The sequence below is a fragment of the Primulina eburnea genome, chromosome 2, assembly GCF_022965805.1.
Source record: "Primulina eburnea isolate SZY01 chromosome 2, ASM2296580v1, whole genome shotgun sequence".
Taxonomy (NCBI): domain Eukaryota; kingdom Viridiplantae; phylum Streptophyta; class Magnoliopsida; order Lamiales; family Gesneriaceae; genus Primulina; species Primulina eburnea.
The window spans coordinates 43,991,207-44,018,968 of NC_133102.1; the positions used below are offsets into that span (position 1 = coordinate 43,991,207).

Sequence of the window (27,762 nt, forward strand, 5' to 3'; positions counted from 1 at the left end):
CATGCTATTTAAAATTAAGCATCTAATTACTTTTGTAATTTCATATTTATTTCAAAACAAGACTCGTCCTTCTTCCATGCTCTGACATGCATATTTGAGGAGTTTACCTTGTAGTTGATGTTCTATTCCGAAAAGAAAAGGAATTTTATACTATTTTTCCCCATAAACAGAGGCAGCCGAAGGGGAAATATGAGCAACAAGAGTGAACATTTTTTTTCCCTAAAAACTACAAATGCAAGAAATTAAAATAAGTATCACCCATCTATCGTCCTGCGCCACCTCCAGTTCTAAATCGTAAACTGTCCAGCGTTTTGGAAACATTCAGCAGTCGTGGATCATCCTCGGGTATCTGTCGTTCCTGAAATTCGAAAAATATTAAAGGGATAAGACATATATAATTCAGTAGCTGTAAGAAAGGGTTAGTTCGATCCTAGCCTTACAGTAATATATCAAGGATTGATACAACGACTATAAATCATTTTTTTTCCATTTGATGCAATATATTGTTCGTGCAAATATACTTAAAACCTTTTCACCACAGGTCCACAACCACAAATGGATAGGGTCGAACAAATCATAAGAAAGATGTGAAGATCATGAGATTTTGTGGCTTTGAATAATCCCTTCAAATGACCGTGAAGCACGAAACCTTTCCGTAGAGTAAAAGCATTTTAAGCCACGCGTGCCATATTCTTGTTTTATATATGTTTTAAAATATATAGGAAATAAATGACAAAACCCAAGGTCTAATGTCGGCGGATTCATGCTTATTATTTAAAAACATAGGGTTTTTTAAACTATCGATTTTACAGAAAGCGTTTCGTGCTCTTGTGACTTTTTTAGGAGTAGCAATGCAATCAGGTATTCACTAAAAGGTTTAGTAGAAAATGTGATATCAATGATGAAAAATTGAGAACTCACTTTCAAACCAAAGTAATAAGCTTCAACAGTGGGAAGTGAGAGGTTGATTTTGAGCGCTTGAGCCATATCCCATAGTAAGTTTGCAGTCGTATACCCACCGGTCTGCAGATAAGTACAAACACGGTTAAAGGGCCTTAACGGTAGCGATTGAAGATTACATGCCAAACCAACACAAACCACTATGTGATACCTTTTCACCGGCAGCAAGGAGGAGGAGATCATTTGCCATTTTAGTATTCAAGAAGTAATTCCTAGAGTTCATGGCAACCTGAACACCAAATAGCAGTTTCATAAATAGTTACCAAGTGATTGATCGAATGCACTATGCAAACTGTTGTATACCAATGTGTCTTGCGCAATCTGCATGCCCCTTGGAGTATAACCGACCATTGCCCCTTCTGCGAGTGTCTACCACCAGTAACAACAATTGATCAAATTCAATGGGACTAATTAAAAGATGGAAGTCATAACATCACCATGGTAGAGTGAGTATAACAGGTTTGATAAACTACTCGAAATCAAATGGTTTACATGCGGCTAAACAAACCTAAGTTTCCAAAACAACAAGATAACAGAAGGCTTTGCAAAGTTGTTGATTTTATAGAAGCACGACTCAGACTTCTGAGAGCCATCAACAATAATCAAATGCAAAACATGGTGATTTTTGTAATCATTTATGATTGTTTCTAATCTTAAAGTTGGGTGAGCTAATTGATACATGTCAACTAAGTCAGCAAGAGGTGCTTCTACTTGTCTCTGAACCTACCACGTAAAGTTCAATAATGGGTGGTTTTTTCGCATTCTTGTAGTCTTCAAATACTTTCACACCCCGGTCTATGTGGCCAGCATGAAGATAGCACCTACACGAGAAAGTTCAAATCAAAATTATCAAAATCAGTGCGCTAATAAGTCAAGGCAGCAGTTGCTACCATCCCTAGAATAGAAAAATAATAATGCTTTCACTTTTTTCAATCGAGATTTGGCAGTAAGAATCCACTAAAGTTCCCTCACTTAAATGGCCAAGTTAATACGAATATTAACCCAAAAGTTCATTAATGGTAACTCTCCTGACGCTGATATTTTTGAAAATTAACATTTCAGATCCGAAAGTCCATTTGAATTGTTATTAAGAAAACTTTAGAAAGGACATTTACATAATATTAACACAAAAGGCCAACTCGGTAACGAATGGTGCATAACTACCAAAGAACAATGGAACAGGTACTACTTGCAGTTTTACCAGGAGGGTGCTATAAATTGCTATATCTACTATTATACTTGGCCAAGAGTTGAGTGGAAAGTAAAGGCCCACAAATACTTGATGTCCTTCACAAAGAAAAAGCCGGAACATCTGTGTCAAGGCATTAACATATATCGAAATTGTGAGGCTAGGTATCACAAGAAATGACCAGCCAAACAGCAAATTACCTCATAACTTGCAGCAAAATGAATACATCTGGGGTTTTTCCATCTTTTTCAAGCATCGCCAAGAGTCTATCTGTGGCCTGACAAGATACAAATTAGTAAAACTAAATTCTAAGTGAAGATTTTGCACTGCTCTGTATCACTAACCAGTTGCATATTTCAGACCAGAGGTATATATAAGTGAGGACCAAAGCATTGATTATGTATTCTTAAGCTTAAAAGGATAAGGAATTGCTTAAGATAGATGAAGGAAATAGTTTAGATGAATGACATTTTACCCTGTATTGCTTCGAGGGAGCACACAATATCATGTGTTGATAGTGCAACAGTTAATGCACTCATGAACAGCGTGAAATATGTCATACTTTCGGACTTCAGTTCCTTGCTATAAATCATTAATATTTCCTTTTCCGAGTCTCAACCAAAAATAAATACTAAAATAAGAAACATGGACATATAACTTTCTCAGCAGATTGAAATGATTGCTTTGTGACAAAAAAGATCTTAAACTGAGATGGTGCAGTCAAAATCAAGCGCAACAAAAATGACCAGGTAAAGGGGTGGATGAAAGTTAATTGCAAACAAGAGAGTGCAAGTAGAAGCATCCACAAACACAAAGCACCAAGTAGTGCTCCATTGCAAATTGGCCTCAACAATCTTTACTCAACTATCAGATATTAGGGGAATGGGGAAAATACATGAAAATATATAAATTGGATACATAAAACAACAATGGGCGAGTAAAATTTAGGTCAAACACATGGGAAACCCATCAGATGCAATCTAGGCACAAATGCTGCTGTAGTTTCTCTTCCCTCTACATCTAGAAGACCACAAAAACTACAATAAAAAAGCAATGCACAGATGTTTATAAATACAGTGCGAAGAAAGAAGAAATTACTGACTAGAAGAACACATAAATGTGATAAACTACAGTGCGTGATGCTAACTGAATCATTTAGTCATTAACGTAGTACCTCAACATCCATAAGATCAGCACAAGCATGGAATGCAACATGGTATACAGTCAACTCCCTGAAAATGAATCCACCACGGCGATGAACATATTCAGATGTAGGGAGACCGTACAATTCTTCTTCAGATATACCCATCATTACATTTTGGGCACTTAGTTTTGTTTGATCAACTGAGGACCATCCTTTGGACTGCTCAACAAGCTCGATAATCTTTTCCAGAAATAAAAGGATATGAGTATTACCAAAAAGATCTTATTTGTGAAATCGAAAGTAGTTAAACAAATGTATTTGATAATTACTTTGGAGCCTGTATCATCAGTCAAAGGTTTCTTGTTCTTGTATGCATTTATTATTCCAGCATAGCAAAATTGGTTCAAGCCGAGACCAGAAGCTGTCATGTCTCTAACAATTGCATATCTGCAACACAGAAAAGGTGATACTGAAACAATTAGCGTGTGCATTTAAGATATGGAGAATCATAGGTTGGACTGATCAACATTTGTGGGTCAACATACAAAGAAAGGAGTAAAATATCAATCATGATGAGAAGTTAAAATACTCAAAATAATGAAAGAAAAGACAATAGATGGGTGTTGCGTCAATCGTAATACATATGCTTTGCTGCAATGAAACCCAGAATGGCAAACTATAAAAACATTAATCAACCACAAATACAAAGTTCAGGCATTAACACAGACGTAAAGAGAGTGAAAAATTAACTTACACTTTATCTAATTGACCACCAGCCGCACAAGCATGAAGCAAACATATGTAAGTTTGCCCGGTAGGTTTTAATTCAGATCTCTTCATTTCATCTAGGAGCTTCAGACGGATATAAAAGTTGTCGAAAAAATAACACAATTAATTTTCAAACACTATAACTGAACTATTAGCAAAAGGGAACAAAAGATAGCAAGCCAAAGATGAACAATACCCGAATAGCCTGATCCGGATTCTTGCACTTTCCGCACGTCGAGATCAAGTAGTTGTACAAAAAAACCTGGGTAGAAAACGAACATATCTTACTGTTTCATTTAAGTAATTGAGAATAACTGTCTGGGTGATAGGGCCAATCGACGGACTATCAAAATCACACGCCAAATTGGTGTTGTTTGTCACAATTCATGACCAAGGCTATACAGATGCACTGCATTATCAACAAAACATCAAAAACATATCAAGAAAATACATACATCTGGAACCAAACCCATGGACTTCATTTCATCACGGAAAAAGAATGCATCTTGCAAGCGAGCCCCTTTCATAGTCCCGACTATAAGTGAGTGAAATGTATCCCTCTCTGGCTTCACCCCATCAAGCATCATGTCATCGTACACATCCCTCAACAAATAATGCCTATTTTTTTCAATTCACAATACATCAGACCATCTCATCAAAAACAAAAACCAGCATAATTATGTTAGCAAAAACAGCAAAGAAGCACTACACCTTCGCTGAGAAACGAGAGAGCCGATGACTGTGTTATATTCCGCCTCATTGGCAGCATAATTTCTTTTTAAATACTCTTCCGAAGGAGCACAAAAATTTCTACGGCCTATGGCTCGAATTACTGCTCGACGATTTCCTGTATAGATGAAATATGCATCGCAACACACCGAGAAACAAAAACACAAAACTCAAGCACTAAATTGCAAATAAACACGTAAACGAGCTAAACTACTAAATATTTTGCATAACAACAGAAGGTATGTTCGCAGAGTACCTGAGAGTATCCGCAGAATCTGCATTATAAACGCAGGACTCGTAAATTGACGTAATTCTGTAGTCTGGTTTTTTCAAGCGAACCTCGAGTAAAGGGGGAATTAACAAAAACCCTAGAGATTGTGGAGAAGACGTACACGTGGCCACGTCACAGGGGTCATGTTTGGAAACTTGGTGCACTTCATGGCAAATATTTGATTAATTGATTTGACAATTTGTATTAGAGCTACCATTTCTTGTTTCTATTTTGTGGTTTGATTTAGTAATATAAGGTAGATCATCTTTTGGACAAAAATTTGTGTGAGATGATTTTACGGATCGTATTTATGAGACGGGTCTCTTATTTAGGTCACCTATAAAAAAATATTATTTTTATGCTAAGAGTATTATTTTTTATTGTGAATATAGATAGGGTTGACCGGTCTTACAGATTAGGATCCGTGAGACGGTCTCACAAGAGACTCACTCCATCTTTTGGCTTTTGGTTTTTTTTTTTCGAGTGATGACGTAAGGTCAGCACAATTAAATATCTTTTAATGTTATATTAACATTTTCTGAATTCAAAATATCATTATTTCATAACATTACATTACGTCAACACTTTGGCAAATATTGATTGGAAAAAATAAGACATAATCTAATTTACAAGACCAAAACACGAAATTTTTCTTATTTTTTCAAGGAAGAAGCAAGCGAATAGCGATAGGCCACTATAGTTACTGTTAATGGATAAAGATCATACAAATCATTTTGTAAGTAAGTAAAAATAAGTAATTCAATGGAAATATATTGTTAAAGAAATGTTTTGTCTATCATCCTTGCGCTCAATTTAGCCATTGTTTTCTAAAAATAATTTTATATATAGTGAGAAATATTTCACAAATGGTATAACCCAAGTGTCAAATCCAACATAGAGAAAATAATATTAAACTAGCTACTTTGCAAACGCGGTGCGTATGTATACAATTTTTTTATAATGATATATAGACTAAAGTGAAATTTGACAAATTATCGAGGGACTAAAGTGCTATTTGAATAGTTGTAATTTTAGAAAAATAAAAAAATGTTTTTTGAAATTAAAAAAAATAAAAACAAAAATGTAATTTTGATATAAAATAAGAACAAAATTGAGAAATCAAAAAGCGATCAATTTATTTGTCTCTATTAAAGATATTCGATTATATATTTAAGACTGGTGAAAAAAGAAAATGTGTTTGGGACGGAGGTAATCTAAGACATTATTAATAGCTAGCTTCACACATCTTCCATTCATAAATGGTCATTCTCTTACTCGATCTCCCGTCGTTAATTGTTCACTTTCTTCACTGCCACTATGAATTTTTTTAATGGCGTCCAATTATGAAATTGAATGGTTAAAAAAATTGAAGTACCCCATCCATCTTTCCATTATTATGCAATAGTACTCCAACTACTGGCGTATTTTGATCCGTTACACGGATTAACATTTTTCCGATCATCAATTTGCTGCAGATTACATTCAACATCAAGCTTTAATTTCATTCAACACACCATTTCAATTCTTAACTCGGAGAACGTGTAATATATATATAAGGTTGAGTTTGGATAAAATGATTTGAATGGATTTGATTTCGAATTCACATCTTAAATCCATTGTATTCATTTGGTTCTAATCGAAGGATTTGAAATCCATCAATTCAAATCCATCGATTCAAATCCAACTTAAAACTATACATACACTTGCAAGAACAAATCAAACTTATATTTGTTTTTTTCGATTACGTCGTAGGAAATGCCAAATTAAAATATATGAGGTAATAGAGTAATGAGAGGAAGAATAATAGAAACAGATTAAAACATCAAATTGATACATATTTCCATTTCATGGCTCGGGGAGCAATAATCGTATTATTAAAATTTTGAAACATCGAGATCTAAGCAGGGAAGAGAATACCTACTGGACGAAAACCCATCAACTCTTTGATCCTTGCGATAAACAAAAAGGTTTATTACGATAATCGGCAGAAAACTTCAACGGGGTTGGATCGGAGTGACCTGCATGAACAGATAGTTCCCAGAAAAGATGTCGCCAAAATGGGCTCGACTGTCCTTCAATCTCCTGTACATCTTCAGCCATGCAGCCATGAGAACCCTAGCTTTCCTGCTGAAGAACCTCCTCGAGCTCTTCACTTTCAATCTCCTCCTGACGTGCACCTTTCTGAAGAACCTGTGGTGGGACGAGCTTCTCAAGTACCTCCCGATCACCTTCTCCCCCAGGCCGAAATCGTCGTCTTGTTTCAGCCTCTCGTAAGAGAGTTTAACAGAACCAGTACTGCGGCTGCTCGAGGAAGCCATTGTTGGGGGTGAAAAGAGAACTCGAAAGTGAGTTTTAAGTCGATAAAAATTTAATGGCACATTCTTGCAATTTGTCTGCGAGTAAGGGAAGTGGTTATTAGGTTGTTGATTGCATTCATCGCTTGAAGAGGTTGCTATGCGGATCATCCTGTATGGAATAAAAATATTCAAAAAAATTGTTGATATCGTTTTACAATCAATTTTATAATATTGATTTCTTATTTGGATCATTCATAAAAAAATATTATCTTTTATGTTAAAAATATTACTTATTATTGTAAATATGAATATGATTGACATATATTACGGATCAAATCATCTCACAAAAATCACTAATAAATAATATACATCAATAATTTCGTTAACATTTTATGGATCAAACAAGAGAGATTTTAATATTATACATTATCTGGAACATATTATTTTTATTTGACGAAATTAAACACATCTATATATGTACAGTGTACTTATTATTATGAAGTGTGATTTCATCACTGAATTAAAAAAAAAAAAATACTTTCGGCTCCTTTTTTTATTTAATAAAAATATCGTAAAAAAATATTTTATTAAATTTATAACTTACTTAAAATTATCATACTCACTCTCTTCCTCGAAATTCAAAAATTCACTATCTGTACAAATTACAAATTATGTCAAATGATTATAAATATTTTTCCTACAATTTTTCGTAGTTTTATATTATAATTAAATCGTGATATAACATTGTTCATATTTAGCTAGTTATGTCTGAAATTTTTATATGTGATTGAAAAAAAATACACCATAAATATTTCTTAAAATCACTTTCTCAGGCTAATCTTATTAAAAATATAGCAAAATAAAAGCTCCATCTCATAATTAAAATGAGAAAAAAAATATTTAAATATAATTTGTTACAATATTGGGTAAATGTATCTAGCATCATTTGCGTAGCATGTTTATTTTTTAGTTTGCGGATTATTTTAGTCCTCAATGATTCAAATTAAGATGCCTTCTTGCTAAAATTGAATTTTCTTTCCTTGAGTTGGTGATGTAAGATTTGACAGAGTAAGTGAAAATTTGATCGATGTTTAGGAATTTGAAACCAATATTTTATCGGACGAATCTGTCGTACACTATTAACTCAATGTAATTTATCTGACTAGCATGATATTGAGTGTAGGACCGAGCGCTTGTCGTTTTACTAAAAACTATAGCTGGTGGTAATGATACAATTCAAATCTTTTAAATCGCACAACAGCTCCAGCACCACGGTTCGATCACTCTAACAAACATAGACAATTATTGCACCCAACATTGAGTTAATGTGCGAGTTTACTCAGTGCGTGCTAAAAAAGCAACGACAGGTTTTATCGGGGTTTTTATTAAAATTAATTTAAATTTAAAAAAAAATTTCAAAAATAATTGGAAAAAAAAAACCTTTTCAAAACTACTGCAATCCGCGCTTATGGAGCGCGGACGCTGCACACGTGGATCAGCGTCCGCGTTCCGTGAGCACGGACGCTGGTTCATGTTAGCATCAGATAATATTAGCGACGGAAAATATAAATAAACCGTCGCTATATTGCGACGGTTTCTTAAACCGTCGCCACACCGTCGCTAATAATTGCGACAGTTTATAAACCGCCGCTGTAATGGAATCAGCGACGGTTTAAAAACCATCGCTCATTTAGCGACAGTTAAAACCGCCGCTAAATGCACACCAAACCGTCGCTAAATACACATAATTTTATAAGAGAGTTTGCGCAGTGCGAAAAGCTATTTTTGTCGCAATGAAGAAGTAGGAAAAAAAAAGACAAGAAATTCATCAAGAAATAGGGGTGTTCATCGGTCGGTTTTTTAAACTGTCGCAACTATTAGCTACGGTTTATATATATTTTCTGTCGCTAATATTATCTGATGCTGACATGGACCAGCGTCCGTGCTTACAGAGCGCGGACGCTGATCCACGTGTGCAGCGTCCGCGCTCCATAAGCGCGGATTGCAGTAGTTTTGAAAAGGTTTTTTTTTCAATTATTTTTGAAAAAACTTTTTAAATTTAAATTAATTTTAATAAAAACCCGTTTTATCGTCATAAAAAATAAAAATAAAATTGAATGTATATTTTTTTTTCGGTTAATTAGTTTTTGTGAGAAATAAAAATTTGAAAGATAATAAGATTAATACATTATGATGAATGCTAGTGTTTATTAACTTAAACTCTAAAACAATCCTTTAATATGTAAAAATAAGATAAGTTAAATATAATCCCTAAATATGGTACGAATGTATAAAAATTATTTAAAATAATCGAAATAACTTCAATGTTAATCCTCGATTCCTCATGCCCAAATTTATCCTCCAATCTATTTTTTCTGGATTTTTCTCCCTTTTTTAAAATCTCTTTTTTTGTTTTTGTTTTTGTTTTTTTTTTTTTTTGGTTTACTTGATTTGTTTTTATTCTCTTTTGGCTTTTTATTTTTTTGTACAACTTCTTGTATCCAAAAGCTTTAAAAAAATTATTTTAAAAAATGGTGTTAGAGTTTGTAACCTCTAAAAAGTAAAAACTTGAAACAATTTACAATAATTAAGTCAAAGGGCTGGGCGCTTACTTCTTAGTTAAGTGTGATATTTATTATTTAAAAGAAAAAAAAAAGTACATCTTTGATTTGAATTTAATAACAAAGTTTCTTGAGTTATTATGTAAGTAAAAAGAGTGAAAAACTAATAAAAATACACATTTTGCGACAGAATCGTATCTGAAAAACCCAAATGGAAACATTTTCTCAGTTTCGGCTACAAATATAAAGAAAAAGAAACTTTCATAGGGGAAATAATAATAAGTAATAAATGCTAATCACATACTGTATGTACATGAAAAAGCCAAAACTTAACTTCATCTTCCAGATGGTAACATAACCAATGCAAGAATAATTTGATGCTGGAGTTGAAAGACGGATCAAGAAGCAGAGACGCTCCTCAGTAGAGCTTTATTCTCGTCTGGATTGAACTTCGACAAATAGGGCACAGCTGAAGGTCCGTTCCGCACTCACAACACGTCTGAAATAAAGAACGAAACAAATGGTCTCGACTTAACTAAAATATTTTCGTGCCGACTTGTTAAGGCTGCTTGTTTTCTCCAACATAATCCTAAATTTATGATGTCTGACATTATCTTACCAATTATTTGGCTCTAGGTAATTAAAATTATAATAATAACGGAATACATTTTTTTTTTTTGCTTGAATTTCGACAAGTTTATAATGCTTGCGAGATCCAATAGTTTTGGGTCTTTTAGAATCTTGCTTATAAGTATAGAAGTACCTGATGTCCACAACCAAAAGCCATATCTTTTGAGTTACTTAGGCAAATAGGACAAATCTGTTCAGCAAAGAAACAAGAATCGGTTAAGTTTTTTTTATATTGGACATAGGAGAAGAACACTTGCAAATGATCTAGCAAGTTCTCATTAACAGAATCTAAGGAGGCGTATGCGCGTTTCTTTGTACTCAGCTATACCTGGGTTTCGTACGTGGAGCTTGACATGGAAGGAGCTTCACCGCCAGAAACATGATTCTGGTTGTAATAGGAACTTGAGCTATGTTGAAAACTGGTGGCACGAGAGGGTTTTGAATTGCTACCAAAGGCTGAACCGTAGACAGGAGGTGGAAGAGCAATTCTATGAGGCATATTTCCTCTCCGTGTACTACAACACCCGAAAAATGTAAGATCAGTAGCAAATTCACCCTTGCGTGTTTGCGGATGCATCACACACACATACATACATACATACATACATACATACATACATATATATACTAGGAATGTATACGTGCGATGCACATAGATAACTAATAAGAGATTTAGATACTGTTTAAAATCGAATAACATATTGTTTATGAGTATTTATCAATCTAAATATATATATAAAACACAAAAAATGAAATATATTATGACAATAAATCATATATATTCACTTATTCATATGACACTTTCAATCCACTTGATTATAACACAATGACAGCTCTCTCAAATTAGAAAATATAAATTTTCATCTAAATATAATCCACAATGGAAAAATAATAAAAATAACATAATAGTGAATTTTATCGAAAGCAAAATCACGATGTACTTAAAAGGATTAAACATAGACAAAATATTGTCAAATAAAATTATCTTAATTAACTAAATTATCGTAATAATGTTAAAATAAAACCACTACTAAACATTTATTAAATTAAATATCAATTGTAATTTTGCTAAATAAAATAGATATATAAATAAGATAACATTCAAAATTTTGTGAGAGGGTCCCACGAGTCATTTTATAAGACGAATTTCCTATTTGATTCACTAATCAAAAAGTATTATTTTTTACGACAACAATATTAATTATTATTATAAATACAGGTAGAGTTGACCCATTTCACAGAAAACGCACTATGAACATTGATTCTAAATGTGCAAACACGTGTAGACATAATAATGTAGACATTATGATTTAAATTTCTATGCATATAATATTTCTAATAATGTTAAATAAAAATAATAAGAATAAAAACAACTGCAAATATTAAAAAATATATATAAGGAAAAAATAGGGTCACAAAAATAAAATGACATATTTAAATAAAAAATATGACGCTTCTTAGTTCATATTTAAAAATCAACTCGTTATAAAAGTGATGTATGTATAAAAACATTAAATATTCATTAACAACCATGAGAAAATCAACTCATGTTAACAACCAATTTTAGTAGTAACAAAAAAAAAAACCATTGATAAATTGATGAATTTAATATGTATTAATGTCCAAAGTCATTTAAGATGTACAATGAATTACTAAAAAACCTATTAAAAAAATCATTGATTTAATTTGTTAACTTAAATTAATAAGGCATATATATATATATATATATATATATATATATATGATTGGGATCGGAAAGAACCAAGTAAAATAATCATTACCCCAACAAGTTGAGCTCCATAGTTGCTTTATACTGAGATGGAATTTCCATCAATGCTGCAAGAGCAAATTCCGTCTCTTTTCGAGATTGGTGCACGTTTTTTGACATAATTTCCGTAAAATTGACAAACTGGATAACAAAAGTAATATGTTAGTGAAAAGAACTAATAGTGTGCAAATTCAGATTAGAAGTAAGACACAAACCTGGAAATTATCAAACTCCCGAGCAGGGATGTTGTCATCGAATTCCTTCATCATGTCCCAAGGTCCGTCTCCAACTCCAACCAAAATGATAGACAAAGGCAATTTGCTGCAAACATTAAAAATATCACCAAAGAAAAATGGATCGACAAAACTTGGGAAATGTTTCTAGCAAGTTACCTCGCTTGAGCAATTGCCTGAACAGTTCTCTGCTCCTGAGGACTTAATTGACCACCTACTGTATCAACACTTCTAGTAACCTACCATAAAGAACAATATTAAAAAACGTGACATACGCCACTGAATCTCTAGATAAAGATCTTAGAGACATTGTCGATTGTATACGAAAACACGGCTGGCTTTATTGATGGAGTTATACCTGTCCATCCGCAATAATCAGTAAAACATGATATTGGCCTCCACTTTGCTCCACAATAGTCATGGCCATTTCAATAATGGGTGTGAATGATGTTGGACCTGCAGCAAAGTGATAGAGTTTAAGCTAAAGCATTCAATTCATCAACAGATGTTGATCTCGACGAAAAAGGTATGAGTGTTACCTGCGAGTTTCGAGTTAGGAATAATCTCTCTATACCGGCTTAAAACTTCCTCAAATCCACTGCAAGGTCTCTCTTCAGGGTAGAAACTGAATACATCTTGATCATGAGTTGATGCTGCCAAGATTAATCAGAAGAAATGAATTATTTTTTTTTTCAAACAATTCATGGAGACACGAACACTTGTCGTATAAGGGGAAAGAAGAAAGTTGATGATGGAATACCATCTCCGAATCCGAAACAGGGAATCAAGTTATCATCGTCAAAAGCAGCCAAGGTTCTTCCGATGATGGATATTGCTTGTTCATAAGGATTCGAATCACTTCCAATATGATGCAAGCTTCGGCCATGATACGACCTCTTACCTAAACATTCGACCAAGCTCAGCACATTTTTTCACAAAGTTTAGTGACCAAGCGATTAAATGGCATAGAAGAAAGAACTGAACCTGTCCACTCGTTGCTCTTAGTAAAATCGATTCCAACAATTAGGTTGGAAGACTCGAGGCCTGCATGTGCAAGAGCTCCAGTCACCTGAAAGAAATAAACTTCACATCAGAAACATTTAATGAAAAATTAAGCATTCAAGTGGCTCAAAAGAAAACTGGAATCTTAACACCAAATCAAATAAAAACAATAGATAATTGGGATGAATATGGCATATATCCATACAAAACATATTTATTGATAAACCACTGGAGATAAGCTGCAGAGTTTGGCCATACCCCTTAATCTTTTAGAGGAAAATATGGTTACTGGGTCTTAGAAAAGAAAAGTAGAGCCTTTTTCTAAAAAAACCTCCCTCAATCTTTGTCCTCTCATTCACATATTACAATCCACCACCTGATCTTGCTCTTCATATATTTTCATCTTCTAAGCATTTAGGTTTGTATCAGATAAAACTTATGAATGTTTTTTATACAAATTGTTATCCATGCGCGTACCTCCTCTAACGAATTATAGTTATCGGCGATCCTTGAATACCTCCTCTCGAACTTCTTCTGTGGTGCATGCAATTGAGATGGATTGCCCGGACCTTGAGCCGGGGCATAGTGATGATTCGGTGTCACATGCCCTTCTGGATAAGGATGCTGTGCAGGGTAATTACGAGCATATTGTGAATGCGATGCTTGTGGATGCTCATGCTGCCATGAAGTTGAGGCACTAGACGAAGATTGCCTCCAACTTCCCCTATTCCTAGGACTGGAGCTTTTATTTCCCATTACAAAAATCTCAAATCTCTTAAAACCAAACAACCCGGATTCTTGCGATTCGGAAAATCAAAGAAACTGTCCAATATCAATTATACGAGAGGCCGACACAGGAAAAAAGGATCCAAAAACAACCAGTTTTTCCTCTGTTATGGTCAAAGAAATAATGCCCGCCAAAATAACAAAAACAAAAGTTGAAGTGCCACAAAATTCTACGACCTCTGTGTATATTTATATAACAAGAAAATCCAATGTCGTCTAGATTGTGATAAAGGCGGTTCGGATGAATTTTAAATTTTGAGAACTTGTGGATAAAAGATGGATAAGAACAAGATATATATCAAACCGCCGACCGCGTAAACTTAAATATTTAATACGTGCGTAAGTACACGGGTATAACAGAGAAACTGCGTCGGGGAAGAAACGTAAAATGAATGAACACTTTGGAGTTCAAGAAAAGCCCCGTCAAAATTATGATCTTTATAATTGCTATAAGTTAACAAATCACAGAATTAACATCCCGGAAAAGTTGGGATGAATTTCTTAACAAAAGAACGCCTTTTATAGATTCCCTGAAGCATTTCTTTCCCAGTATTTGAAGGACATTAATGGGGGATCCCATCCTTCGGTGGAAGACTGTAAAATGGGGGGAAAAAGGCTGAAATTCGAAGAACCTTCAGCATTATGGATGTTTATTACGTGATTGATTGAACACTTTAATAAAGCCATAAATTGGTACACCAAATGTGGTGTGGAAATTTCACCCGCCGCAAGCAAGTCAAGGGGGAGCAATGATTTTAGGGCTTCCGAATTACTCGGTAGTAGGTGAAGGGCTACAATTATGAAATTTCCGCGATTTTGCAATAGAACCCTAATCAAATCCTAACCAAACCATTGACTCTCGATTGTCTTCGGTACAGAGCTTCTGCTATTCAGGCATGGAAGCTCAAAAACCCATTGTTCTGCATCAGGGAATTCGGCCGTCTAATCATCGTCCGAGCTGCTAGAAAAAGGCGTTGCAGAATCGAACGTGAATTTGTTGAATCTCACAGCACATTGCAAATATACGGCGATTTTTATATTACTGGGATTCAGGGAATGAGTCGCAGGGATGATTGTCAAGCGGGTTCTGAAAATTTCGAAGATTGAGAGTTGAGACTCTACAAAATCACATTTCATTAACAAAAAACAAACCAAATCTTGCTACGTTCATTGACAGATGGATGAATTGATAAAATAATAAATTATTTTAAAAAAAAACATTTATTATATTACATCAATATATACATCATATTTTTGAATTAATAATATAAATAAAATTTCATTTATAAAGATAAATAAATTAATACTCGTTATTTTTATTAATTCAATAATATTATTGTATTGATTTATCAAATAGAATTTATTCTATCGACAAAACATCAATATAATTAATTAAATTTCATGAAAAATAAACGACGATATAATAATAATTATTAGTTTATGATATTGAATATATCATAGATTTATACATTAGTTTTCCCAAAAATTATCATCTTATTAATTTAGTACATTAATCCAATTCTGACCAAAGATATATATAAAAATTATTGGACGAGTATGTTACACACGTGGTTTGTCCGATATAGTTTAATTGACTAACATATTTGAAGTTTACTACATTAATCAGATGTATATCTCATGCAAACAGAAAAATAACAGTTATGTATTTTATCAACATCGAAAAAAGAGATTTTTCGATAATAACACCGCTAATAAAAAAATTTAGCTAAAACTTTAAAGCAACCACGTTTCTTTTTATGGTAGACATGACTTTGTACTAATCCTAATGAATTAGCAAATTTTGCAAGATGGCATGAATTTAATCCATAATATGGCAAATGTCCCAATGAATCCTCCCGGCTTTAATAACTTGACAAGAAAATTCAGATGGGAAGAAGACTCGACGAACACAAGTTCCAAGTCCTAGGAAAATAGTTGTAACTTCTTCGGACATACAAATCCAATTTTCCATCTTCTTTCCACCACGTATTGGCAGAATTATCAATCACGAAAAGTCACGAGGCTTATGTATTAATGTTTAGTGAAAATATGTATGACTTTTGTCCGATGAAAATTTAAAAGACTTTTGCTTCCAGAAATTATAATTAAAAGACTTTTTGTTGACAAATTTATTGGGTCAAAGTGAACGTACGATTGAGTTTAAAATATAATAAATTATTGTCCAGTTGATTTAATTATCCATATTTTATCAGATTATCATTATCGACGCATTAAATCGAAAACGCATGCGCATAGGTCAGAAAGTCCAGCTCCCGGCACATTAATAGGCTACCATGGAGACCGAGAGCTTGGTCCAATGGTCTCATCAGAATTCCCACGTATGGACTCAAGTTCGAGTCTTCCCCCCGGCCACTATATTAGGATATAAAAAAAAGGCTGCCATGGTAGGGTGTGGGCAAATCATAATTCGTTGCAGCCATTTGTGACGCAGAAGTCAACACGAAACAATTTCTATTAACAATAAATAAACTTTGAAAATGTAAATTGCTATACAATTCACTTGCAAGAGAATAAGAAGTGTTTGTGATAACTGATATCCCTATAAGGAACCGGGTCATGAATCACCCGGGATATTAATTGGATCACCCCAGACCAAAGCCAATATGTCGGATACTATCCTCAAGAACCTGGACATTACATTTCTTCCCGACACTCGTCATCATAGCCCGAGCTCTCAAGCAAATACCCGGGTACCTTACTACCCGGGCTACCTCGAGAATTGCACGACACTCGAGTGTGATTGATACATGTAGTCTAATATGTCAGAACGACTTGGGCTTGGAGTGTCCTAGAAGTCATCAGAAACTAGAGTATGGACAACTGACTTGTCATAATTAGTAGGTGTCGCTGTAATTGAGATACCTGCCAACTATTTTTATTAATCATTATTCATCATTAATTATTATTCATGTAATAATAGTAGGAATAATAAATATTAATTATTATCGTTAATATAATTATAGTTATAAGTTTTATAATTAATAAATAATAATGTTGTTATTTATATCATTATAAAAAAAAGGTTGGGGTTATCAAACTATTTTTAAAATATCTTATAAGATGTCAAACAATTTATTTTAGGGGGTGTATTCAATCTTGGAAATTTAATTACTTTTAATGACTTTTGTAGAGTTTAAAAGTCTAGAGGTATTGAACATAGACTTTTATAAACTCTATAAAAGTTTAGTGGTATTCAAATTAGATTTTTCTAGAATCTTAAAAAGTCTAGTGGTATTCAAACTTGACTTTTTAAAAATCTATAAAAATCTATAGGTATCCAATATTTCCATAGATTTACAATGATTCTAATATAAATCTTTAGGTACAAACCATAAAACTATAGGTACAATTGTAGAAACTCAAAATTTATCTTCTACTTACCCTAGAGATTTTTGTAGACTTTTATCTCTTCCTCACTCATATATCTCTTTCTCACTCAAAAGACGGCTCTTTTCTCCTCTCTAAAGACAAATCGAGGGTTTCTCAAATTTCAAAGGTATGAATCTTTTCTTGAATCGTTATTGATTTATGGTTTGTACGTAAAGAATTATATATTCGTGCTTGCACTTGGTCTGGTTCCAATCATAAGTTGGTCTTTTTTTCTCGGTTATATTATATTTAACCTTCTGAATAACAAACATGTAACAGAAAGAATGGAAGTTCTGAAAGCCGGACTTGACTACCATCTATAGTTACCTAACTCACCTTTTTATCTTTCTTTTACATGTTTGTTATTCAGAAGGTTGTAAATACTGTTAGTTCGTCAATTCTTGGCTTCTTTTAGATGTGTTCGTTATCATCTCCAAGAATTCACTGGCCAAGGTCGTCACCCTGAAGATGCAAAAGAGTTGTTCAATCTTCGTCATGCCTCTTTGAGAAACGTCATTGAAAGGATATTCGGTATATTTAAATCGCGGTTCAAAATATTCAAAACTGCTCCTCCATTTCCATATACAACACAGGCGGAGCTTGTATTGGCTTGTGCCGGATTGCATAATTTTCTTCGAAAGGAGTGTCGGTCTGATGAATTTCCAGTTGAACCAGAGAACGAAGTTCCACAACCTTCATCAGAACAAGTTTACGAGGATAACAACTTTGATCAAATATTTGGCACTGAAGAACAACAACGAGCAAATGCAAATACATGGAGAGATACTATTGCAAACAGAATGTGGAGTGACGTTGATCATATTCACAATAACGAACCTTAGATTTTATTTCATAAAAAACTGCTTAAAATTTATCAAATTTCATAGTGTTTTGATTAGCTGTTTATCTATATTGATTAAATTTATTTATATATGCTTATAAATTAAAATTTTATTAATTAATTATTTTTGCATGTTGAATAGACATGGGGATTGGAATTTTAATTTTGTTAAATTGAATTGTGATTTTTTTTTCATATATTAAATATATTTACTTTTTAAATAAGTAAATTTATTTCAAAGTGAATATGTTATTTATGTTAAATAATTACTAGTTCGAAGAAATAATATTTATTGAAATTTTGATTTTGTTAAATTGAATTGAAATTTTTTTTGCACAAATTCTACAAAAGTCTACAAATATCTATCAAAATCTTGCAAGAAAGTCTACAAAAGTCCATGTAATTCTGTTTACAAATCTGTGAGATTCTACAAAAGTCAATAAAAATCTACCAAATCCATGGAAATCTATCATTTAAAAAAAGTCATTGAAAGTCATTAAATCTCTACATTGAATACACCCCACTTAAAAACATATAAACAATTTTTTAAAAAAGTTCGCAAAACAAAATTTAAGAGCTTATAAACTCTTAACGCTGCGTTTGGTAGGGGTGATAAGCCTGATTTATTTTTTTTAACCCACCTTATCACTCGTTTGGTACGCGTGATTATTTAACCAAGTTAATACCTCCTATGAATGATTAGGTTATATTAGGTGGGTTAAAATAATACCTCCTCACCCCCTATTATTATTTATCCAACTCTTAATTCTTCCTATTTTTCCAATTTTACCCTTCTTCTATATTCAAACTCACCACACTTCCCGCCACGACCGCCGCCGCCACCGTCGGCCGACCACCGACCACCGCCGCAACCGCCGGCCGACCACCGACCGCCGCCGCAACCGCCGACCACCGACCGCCGTCGCAACCGCCGGCCGACCGGCGCCTCCAGTCGACGACCGCCACCGGTTGCCGCCCAGAATCAGTCGCTGACCTATAACTTCCGGCCGGCCGGCCGCCATCGCCGCCGCGGGACCGCCGCCGCTGCTGCCGCCGGAGTGGAAGAAGAAAAAAAGAAGAAAGGGTAATTTTGTCATTTCATCAAAAAATTCAAAATTATCCTACACTTAAAAATCATATCAAACATAATACCGTATATTACATTCCTATAACAATCATTTTCTTTATCATTTACTTACTAATCATTAGTTTATTTTATCTTCCAAACCAAACGCAGCCTTATAGACACTTTATAACAACTGTTGCCAAAATAGACTTGTCATGCCATTATTGCAAGAGATTTGAATAAAATTGCCATTTTAAAATGCATGTTATTTTGGGACATTTCTTGGCTGTCCCCATCAGTTTAAAAAAAATTCGAAATTTTTAAATAGACCCATTTAATAAATAAATCAAGATTCTTTGACATTGCAGGAGACAGCATAGATCTGCATCCAAAAATAGTGTGTTTCTATAGCATGTTGGACCCCCCCACCATCCCTCATGAAGACAACCTTTTCTCTCATAATTGGAGCGCTGAATCCGCCATTTGTCACCACTGAAACTGGGTTCTCTTTTCTTTTTGTGTGCACTAGGCTCGTTACTCGTTAGTCATTACAGCGTCGTTATTTCCGACAATCAGAAGCCAGGAGTCTGGACCCTTTTGTTTATATTCAAATTAACTTGGACCAATGGGATTGCGAATGTGATTTGAATCTCTGAATCGCGAAAGGTGAGAGTCAAACTACCTACCATGTGAACTGTTTGATGAATCTTGATGTTTAACTTCATTGTCGGTGGGGGGGAAAGCTTGAATCTTGCTTGGGTTGTGTTTTAGTAGTGGCCAAGAAAATTGTTTCAGATCAGTAATGGTGATTTTCGAAGTGTTTGATTTCTTTTCTTTTTCTAAAAAAAAAGACGGGAAAAAAGCATTGGATTTCGATTCAAATCTCGATTTCAATGTTTCAGGCTCGAAGAAATCTCTGAGAACGTGCGTATGGATCTTGAGGAAATGAACCCTTGACTTGGACTGACATGCAGAGTGAAAGTCGCCATTCATTTTGCAGAAAAAATACTATGGGAACGCCCAGGAAAAGAACTGTTATTTCCAAGTAATTCTAATTGCATAAGCTCTAGAATTGTTCAATAGATTAATTTAACGAATGAATCATTCCTGAAGTTCATTTGTGGACAGGGACCGGTGGGCTTGCCGGTTTCCATACGAACTTTTTAAGATTCAACTTTCAGTTTTTGGTTTTATTGGTACGGCCTTCCGGTTCAGATTCCATTGGTTGTAATGTGGTTGAGTTCGTTTCTTTTGGCTGCAGCTTGAAAATGAGTAGAACAAATGAAACAATGAGGCTAATTTTTACAACTTTTGTGGGGATCATAGTTGGCTTCTTCTTAGGAGTGTCTTTTCCTGCACTGTCATTCACAAAGGCATGTGGATTCGACTCTTAGTTTTATAGATTTGTTACAATCGTGTTTCGATTCGGACATTCGGTAAAATGCTTTTGAAGAAATGTTTTGCTTCATATAACTTTGATGATCAACAGGCACATTTGCCATCGAGAATCTTTCCTTCTATCAACATTGCTTACATCGATGACAAGTACTCTGATCTCCCGACTCAAGCACTGTTAAATCTCTGGTTTTCTCTGAAAGGCCATAAAGGAATCTCACATGGGTTTAACAATACCAAGGTAACCTTTTGTTTTTATATGCAAATCAGGGGCTTCATATTTTTGCACCACCCCATTGGTTCTGTTTGTAATGAGAACTAATTGACCTCTGAATTTATCAGAGTTGAAGACATGAGACTAATTTGACACAGATTTTTGTTTGGCTCAGAGGCTGAGGAAGAACATTTGTTGCTTCACTTCATTTTCTAACTTTCTGATAATTTTATGCAGATATGGGCCGCGACAAATCCCCAAGGCGCTGAGAGACTACCACCTGGTGTAATTGTAGCCGAATCTGATTTTTATATGCGCAGATTGTATGGTGTTCCCGGCGAGGTGTGTATGTGATGCCATAATCGGAAATGTCATTTTTTGCTTCACATTTTAGAGAGAGAAGATAAGATAAACAGTCTTATTTTATTTTTTTTCAATATATGACTTCATGAATATTGAAAACAAATGGCACTGGTTCAGGATTTGATCACAAAACCGAGATATCTAGTGACCTTTACTGTTGGATTGGAGCAGAAAAAGAACATTGATGCTGCAGTGAGGAAGGTGACGGGATTTCATTTTAGTGCCAATTTTACCTTTTTCTGTTCCACGGATTAATGAATTTGTACAGTTGACAGAAAACTTCACAATTTTGTTATTTCACTATGATGGTCGGACAAGTGAATGGGATGAATTCAAGTGGTCGAAAAGGGCTATCCACGTGAGTGTGCTGAAGCAGACTAAATGGTAACTATAAAGATTCGTGTTTTTATGGTTTCCCACACTGCCTGCTGTAATGGATAACTGTACGATCTTATTATTTTCGTGCTCGCAAGGTGGTATGCAAAGCGCTTTTTGCACCCTGATATCGTGGCGCCGTATGATTATATCTTTATATGGGATGAAGATTTAGGCGTGGACGACTTTGATTTTGAGGAGTAAGTAGAGACACCTGACATCTTTCCATCTTTTAGATGAGACTAGAGAAAACTTATTTACTGAAATTTCGTCTTTATTGCAGATATATAAAACTCGTGAAGAAGCATGGTTTGGATATTTCGCAGCCCGGTTTATCCCCAGACAGTGGAATGTCATGGGAGATGACACGAAGACGAAATGACACTGAAGTTCACAAGTACTACTAGCAAAATTGTGTATCTTGATTTATTTTGTATCAGACGATCGTTAAAACTTTACAACTTAGAATGTAATCATTCCTCTTCACAGAGATACAGAGGAAAGGCCAGGCTGGTGCAGATATCCTCATTTGCCGCCATGTGCAGCGTATGTTGATTTGTTGTGATTCCGTACATAGTTCAACTGAACAAGAAAGGCTTTCTCTTCTTTTTTATTTCTGTATAGATTTGTCGAGATCATGGCACCGGTGTTTTCTCGTAAAGCATGGCGCTGTGTCTGGCATATGATTCAGGTACAGAAATGTTTGGTTTAATCTTTTCTATAAGGCGAGCCCCCAAAAATGTGGAAAGAAAGAATAACAAAACAGCCAAAAGTTGAACCAACCTGGATCACTGGTGGCCGTGAAATCTGAAATATTTATGCCATTTGCTACAGAATGACTTGGTCCATGGATGGGGGCTTGATTTTGCGCTTAGGAAATGTGTGGAGGTCAGTTATTAGAAAGTTACGTAAGTAACTAAGTTCACTCCATCTTTGCTCATGGAGATTAACAGTGCGCTTTCTGCGTTCTTGAGACCAGCCTGCTCATGAAAAGATAGGAGTCGTGGATTCTCAGTGGGTCGTGCACCAAACCGTTCCTTCACTCGGAAACCAGGTATGCTACACATGATAATAAAGTGTCAGGTGAATCGATTCGTGTGAAATTTCTGATTTTAAGCTCATTTCAACAGGGTGAGGCCGAGAATGGCAAGGCACCATGGGAAGGGGTACGTGTAGAAACTACTACAGCCTAAATGCCTTTTGTTCTATATTCATTCATCACGTGACAGCGTAAACCTTTTTGCTAGGTCCGTGAGAGGTGTAGAAACGAATGGAAGATGTTTCAGGACCGTCTTTCGGCTGCAGAAAAAGCCTACTATAAGGAAATGGGGATTGATCCACCCAACTCAACGGCTAGATAACAAATTTTGTCGAAATTAACTCTCTTATCAGATTTTGCTAGTAGCAGAAGTATAACTTGACCATGCTCTCTCTGTTTCTTCCTAGTTGACTATTAATTTATTTCCTTTGGATTATGGTTCAGTCAAGTTTTTATAGTCCTGGCTGATTGTTTTTATTCGAGTCCAAATTAGTATCTTTCACTCTTACACAAATATATCAAACTCTAGTGGATTTTGTTTCCACCTTTCAGAACTCTAAATACAAGAGAACAGAATCTGTATAATAACGTAAGTTTCTTAAATCAAGCATGCTTGACGAAATAGAACCAAAAAAATCGGTCCCTGATTCAGAACAATGACCTGGTGAAATAGCAACAGTTGAACAAGATGAGTCCATGGAATATTCTGTAACAGGAGTATTCAAATGAATAGATACAAGTAAGTCCAGCTCAGTTAAATACAAGCCAAAACTTCCATCTTCTCGAAAATGAAATTAAATTAAATGTGTTCCAACAAAAAAAAGTGAACGAAATGACTTCAAGCGTGCTGGTTTAGCTGTCATGTCATTTTCAAGATGGATTCTTTCAATCTGTTCACAAAAAATTCAGTAGACACCTTGCAGTTCAAAATATGCTGTGAAGGATCCAAAGTAAATTATGCTGACAAGAAAGCCAAAAGGATTCTCCTCAGATTGATGGTATTACCAAGCTTGAGCTAAAATCTAAACGAAAATAAATATGCTATGTGGAATTCCTTTACAAAAGTAGAGGACGTTGCAACCATTAATATTTGAAGGATAAATAATTTGCTTACCACTTCATGATTCACAATTAAGCAAGAAAGTATAACTACATAAATTAGGCCACATAGATGTATACCTCTCCGATACATATCAATAAGCAAAGTTCTTAATTTCGAATTCCCAGAGATTTATTATAGCAAATCATCGATCAAGACACACAACCTCAATAGATTTACTAGATGCAACTTTATGTGCATGCGCCGAATTTCACCATTTGAGGTACTCATCTTGGGGTGACAACTATTTGTTTTAGTATTTTCCGACATTCTGAACTTTAAATCCTGAGCCGACCAGTCAAGGTGGAAGTCTATGCCGCCCCACCAAGGATACGTCCCAGTGATATATTCCTTGTACCTGGTGCATCTTTTGTGCTCACTGAACGAGGATGCCTTAAACTTGGTTCACATGCTCAATATGCGAGTATGGACGGTCATATTGCACAGATTCACAAGTCTTCAGGTCGACTCTCGGAAATTTCTCCTGGGAACAGTACAGTAGTTGTCTCAATATACATTCCTTCTTCGGCAATTCTTGATGTTCAGAGTGAACAGCTTGCTGTTGGCCACTTCATGCGAATACATTAATATTCTTCTCTGTCTGATGGAAATTTATTTTTCTTTAATTTTTTGGGCTCTGTAAAAAAAAATTTAATTGGACTTTACCATACTAGTGGTTATAGGGAAACTTAATTTATCACCTGTGTTTTCTGCGACGAATATGGCGAGCCTGATCAGAGTTTTGTGGCATGTAGTAGAATCATACATAGGGTTCACTGATTTTTTTAAAATCACATATGTGTGTAAATCTTGTCCATCCAAATCATGTGAGAAAAGTGTCCCCACATGTAGCATCGACTTAACGGTATGTAGTTCATAATCAACTTGAGTTAATAATTCCCAGATTTGTACTGATATATTAACTGGTCTGACCTAAATTAGTTTAGTTTTAAATAATTTGTTTATGATATAGGTAGGGGCGTAGCCAATATTTTAAAATAAGGTAGGCGAGACATTGAAAATATAAAAATTATTTATTGCATTTTTAAATTTTTTTGTTATATTTTATGAACTAGATAAATTTTAAAAATCATGTTAAGAATTTAATATATTAAGTTACATGATATATATCATTTACAATAATGAACTTTTAAAATAAATTCATAGCAAAGTAAGTAAAAAAATTGAATGTACATGCGACATTATTCATTGAAATAATTTAGTTATACAATTTTGTACATATAAAGTGTAGAATTAAAATGAGTAAATAGATAAATTAAGATAACCACATATCGTATAAGTTCAAGTACTAGATTATTTAAAATTTATAAAAATTCATGTATAAAAATTTTGTTTAATGACTAAAATTCTTAAAATATATATATATATATATATATATATATATATATATATATTATTCTCGAGAAAGTCCAGCCTAACCCCTAGTGAAGCTATGCTCCTGGATGTAGGCGTCGACAACCCACAATATTTGTTGTTCAGTGGATACTCAAACCCATTCAGGAACCTGGCCGAATATTAGTTTATAAACACTTGAATCCACTTACGAGTCCGTAGAGTAGTACTAGTAAGGATGATTGATTTTTTTTTTTGTCTACATCAGAGCTGATGATCAAAGTTACAGGGAATTTTACGTAATTGCATGGAGCCACGTGAAAATATCACAGCCACAATGTTTAAAGTGTTATCACGTTTTCATCTAGGACTAGCGTTTTTAGTCTTCTAACCAGTATCTCGGGTTCCTGATACAACGTTGGAAAAATATCAGCATTTCTCCTCTCCCATTCGTGTAGGAAAATCAGAGCCAAAAAAAGGGGAAAAAAAAATCAGCAGCAGAGAATTGGCTGAAGAAGAATGGCGGCTGTTTCAAGCTTTTTAACCATTCGAAAGGTGCGCTTCTTGTTCCGGGTGTCGTGTTTTTAAGTTGACACGCTTTTCTTTTCACTAGAAAATTCATAAATGTTGGGGATTTACTGGTTTGACAAGTTTTTGTAATTGTTAGATTTGATTCAAATAATTTCGCAGCCGCGAGTTTTCTGCAGAAAGAAAGAGAAGGAGAGAGGAGGGCAAAGCGATTATCCTTACAAAGTTACTGAAATCAGTCCGCCGCCCAAGAATCTGGGCATTCGCTGCCTTCCTTCTGTGAGCGTTTCAATTTTAATGGGTTTCTCCGAATTTTATTTCTCCAATTCGATTCTGTATATGATAACGCGGTGCTTATGGTTCTTCTTCTTTATATTTTATATTGGAACTCCTGATGACTCAATATTGAAGGGAAATACTGTGATGGAATTAACCTAGCTATATCTTTGACCTCCTCGTCGATTGTGAATTTACTTGATATTCGGTGTACTACTACTAGTAGAGCGATCTACCTTTAAGACACATTAAACTGTTGGAGGCGATAGTTATGCTCCACGTAGGAAAATTCTTACAAATGAGAAATATAATGTTTGATTATTGTCTATATTTCTGAACTTGTGGTAGCTCAATTCAGTTGGAAGTCGAATATATTTAAATGAATTATGAAGAGGAATTATCGTTGAATAGATTCAAGTTTCAAAAAATTACAAACGTGCTTGCTTTGCTGTGTCCATTGATGATATTTATGGTGGATATGTTTAAACAGTTGTGATCACTTGTGTTATTGAAGCAATGTAAAGCATCTCCGTTGATGTCTCAACGAGTTCTTGTGTGCAGTAGTGGACATGTTTTGCAGTGACGCTTTCTAACAATTATCTCTTGCGTCGTCACTCTCTTTCTCAGCACCATGTTGTGGTAATTTATTTTGTAAAAATCACACTGAACCGACCCTCATAGGCATTAGGCGCAGGGGGCCGGCGTTCAATAAAAATATTAGAACTTGATGGGGGAGGTTGAGAATTTTTTTTCATGGTGGCTAAAATGTAAGCCTCTTGTTGGAAAAGAAATGTTCTTTTTTTGTTCGTTGAGCGGGAATGCTTGCTGGCCCTGCTCCCATTGGGTCCATCCATAGGGGAAGCATTCACGGGAACCCCTTTGCATTCTCCATGGCCAATTCTCTACTCAAGGATGCATAAAAGTAACCATTTATAGTCAAATCCTTGCAATTGAATTTCGAGTCTTTCTCCTATCTTCAAACTCACCTTTTTAGCTTCCATCCCCTTTATAATCACAGTATCTTCATTATCTCTTGTTAAACTACACGTCTTATGGGTCATACACTTTAAAACTACGCGTGCTGATGTAAAATCTGATTCTAATGGCAGAACCTGCAGAATGGGGAGAGTGTGACAATTGAAGGCCAAACGTATACTATATCATCTGTTACTCATCGTTATCAGCTCCGGAAAGGGAAGTACGAGCCTAGTGAGAAAAGGCTGGACGTGTTATCCACTGGAAGATACATTCTAAACCTGTATTTGGAAAACTTGTTTGAAAAATCTTGATTATTTTGGCCTTCTTATTGTTCGATATTGATGAGGTTGATGTATGTTTCCACCGGAGTTGTTCAACTTTCTTCTGAAACACAAGCTTCAAAACAACATGTTTCGGGTTCGAGCTCCAACGTTTCATTTGCTCTTGTTTAGGAAGCTCGAGCTTTTGGACGATGACCTTTTTTTCCCCTGTAAATTGGTGGTGGAT

General features: G+C 34.7%; 5 protein-coding genes and 1 long non-coding RNA gene across 8 annotated transcripts; 3 read left to right on the forward strand and 3 right to left on the reverse strand.

Moving 5' to 3' along the window:
- Positions 1–14: 14 nt before the first annotated feature.
- Positions 15–5,246, reverse strand: LOC140823480 (pentatricopeptide repeat-containing protein At4g35850, mitochondrial). Its single transcript, XM_073184856.1, has 13 exons — positions 5,047–5,246; positions 4,773–4,908; positions 4,517–4,679; positions 4,258–4,323; positions 4,048–4,145; positions 3,623–3,740; positions 3,324–3,533; positions 2,350–2,426; positions 1,688–1,781; positions 1,264–1,329; positions 1,112–1,189; positions 922–1,023; positions 15–358 (listed from the first exon to the last, which is right to left on the reverse strand). Exons 1-13 carry the CDS (start codon positions 5,069–5,071, stop codon positions 263–265), a joined length of 1,329 nt encoding a protein of 442 aa, XP_073040957.1. The 5' UTR covers positions 5,072–5,246; the 3' UTR covers positions 15–262.
- A 4,911-nt stretch (positions 5,247–10,157) lies between these two features.
- Positions 10,158–15,444, reverse strand: LOC140823482 (E3 ubiquitin-protein ligase RGLG2-like). Its single transcript, XM_073184858.1, has 11 exons — positions 14,030–15,444; positions 13,535–13,619; positions 13,311–13,451; positions 13,090–13,203; positions 12,909–13,006; positions 12,710–12,789; positions 12,533–12,638; positions 12,331–12,458; positions 10,878–11,064; positions 10,683–10,739; positions 10,158–10,418 (listed from the first exon to the last, which is right to left on the reverse strand). The coding sequence occupies exons 1-11, from the start codon at positions 14,306–14,308 to the stop codon at positions 10,338–10,340; spliced, it is 1,356 nt and encodes a 451-aa protein (XP_073040959.1). The 5' UTR covers positions 14,309–15,444; the 3' UTR covers positions 10,158–10,337.
- A 1,518-nt stretch (positions 15,445–16,962) lies between these two features.
- On the forward strand, positions 16,963–18,570 carry LOC140824348 (uncharacterized). The gene is made up of 2 exons (XM_073185948.1): positions 16,963–17,093; positions 18,144–18,570. The coding sequence occupies exons 1-2, from the start codon at positions 16,963–16,965 to the stop codon at positions 18,568–18,570; spliced, it is 558 nt and encodes a 185-aa protein (XP_073042049.1).
- Positions 18,571–20,540: 1,970 nt separating this feature from the next.
- Positions 20,541–23,501, forward strand: LOC140823483 (uncharacterized). Of its 2 annotated transcripts, none has more exons than XM_073184859.1 (14): positions 20,541–20,680; positions 20,897–21,008; positions 21,125–21,271; positions 21,482–21,586; positions 21,725–21,808; positions 21,876–21,991; positions 22,081–22,182; positions 22,266–22,379; positions 22,472–22,528; positions 22,607–22,673; positions 22,817–22,870; positions 22,962–23,036; positions 23,113–23,148; positions 23,230–23,501. In XM_073184859.1, the coding sequence occupies exons 1-14, from the start codon at positions 20,604–20,606 to the stop codon at positions 23,341–23,343; spliced, it is 1,260 nt and encodes a 419-aa protein (XP_073040960.1). In that variant the 5' UTR covers positions 20,541–20,603; the 3' UTR covers positions 23,344–23,501. The 2 variants fall into 2 exon arrangements, with proteins under 2 accessions (XP_073040960.1, XP_073040961.1); XM_073184860.1 differs by having other exon boundaries at positions 21,779–21,808.
- On the reverse strand, positions 22,536–24,313 carry LOC140823484 (uncharacterized). Of its 2 annotated transcripts, none has more exons than XR_012116227.1 (3): positions 24,287–24,313; positions 22,766–23,041; positions 22,536–22,657 (listed from the first exon to the last, which is right to left on the reverse strand). It is a non-coding gene; the product is annotated as an uncharacterized lncRNA (long non-coding RNA). The 2 variants fall into 2 exon arrangements; XR_012116226.1 differs by lacking the exon at positions 24,287–24,313 and adding an exon at positions 23,683–23,804.
- Positions 24,314–25,871: 1,558 nt separating this feature from the next.
- Positions 25,872–27,683, forward strand: LOC140823486 (uncharacterized). Its single transcript, XM_073184861.1, has 3 exons — positions 25,872–26,028; positions 26,164–26,280; positions 27,387–27,683. Exons 1-3 carry the CDS (start codon positions 25,993–25,995, stop codon positions 27,564–27,566), a joined length of 333 nt encoding a protein of 110 aa, XP_073040962.1. The 5' UTR covers positions 25,872–25,992; the 3' UTR covers positions 27,567–27,683.
- Positions 27,684–27,762: the final 79 nt, after the last annotated feature.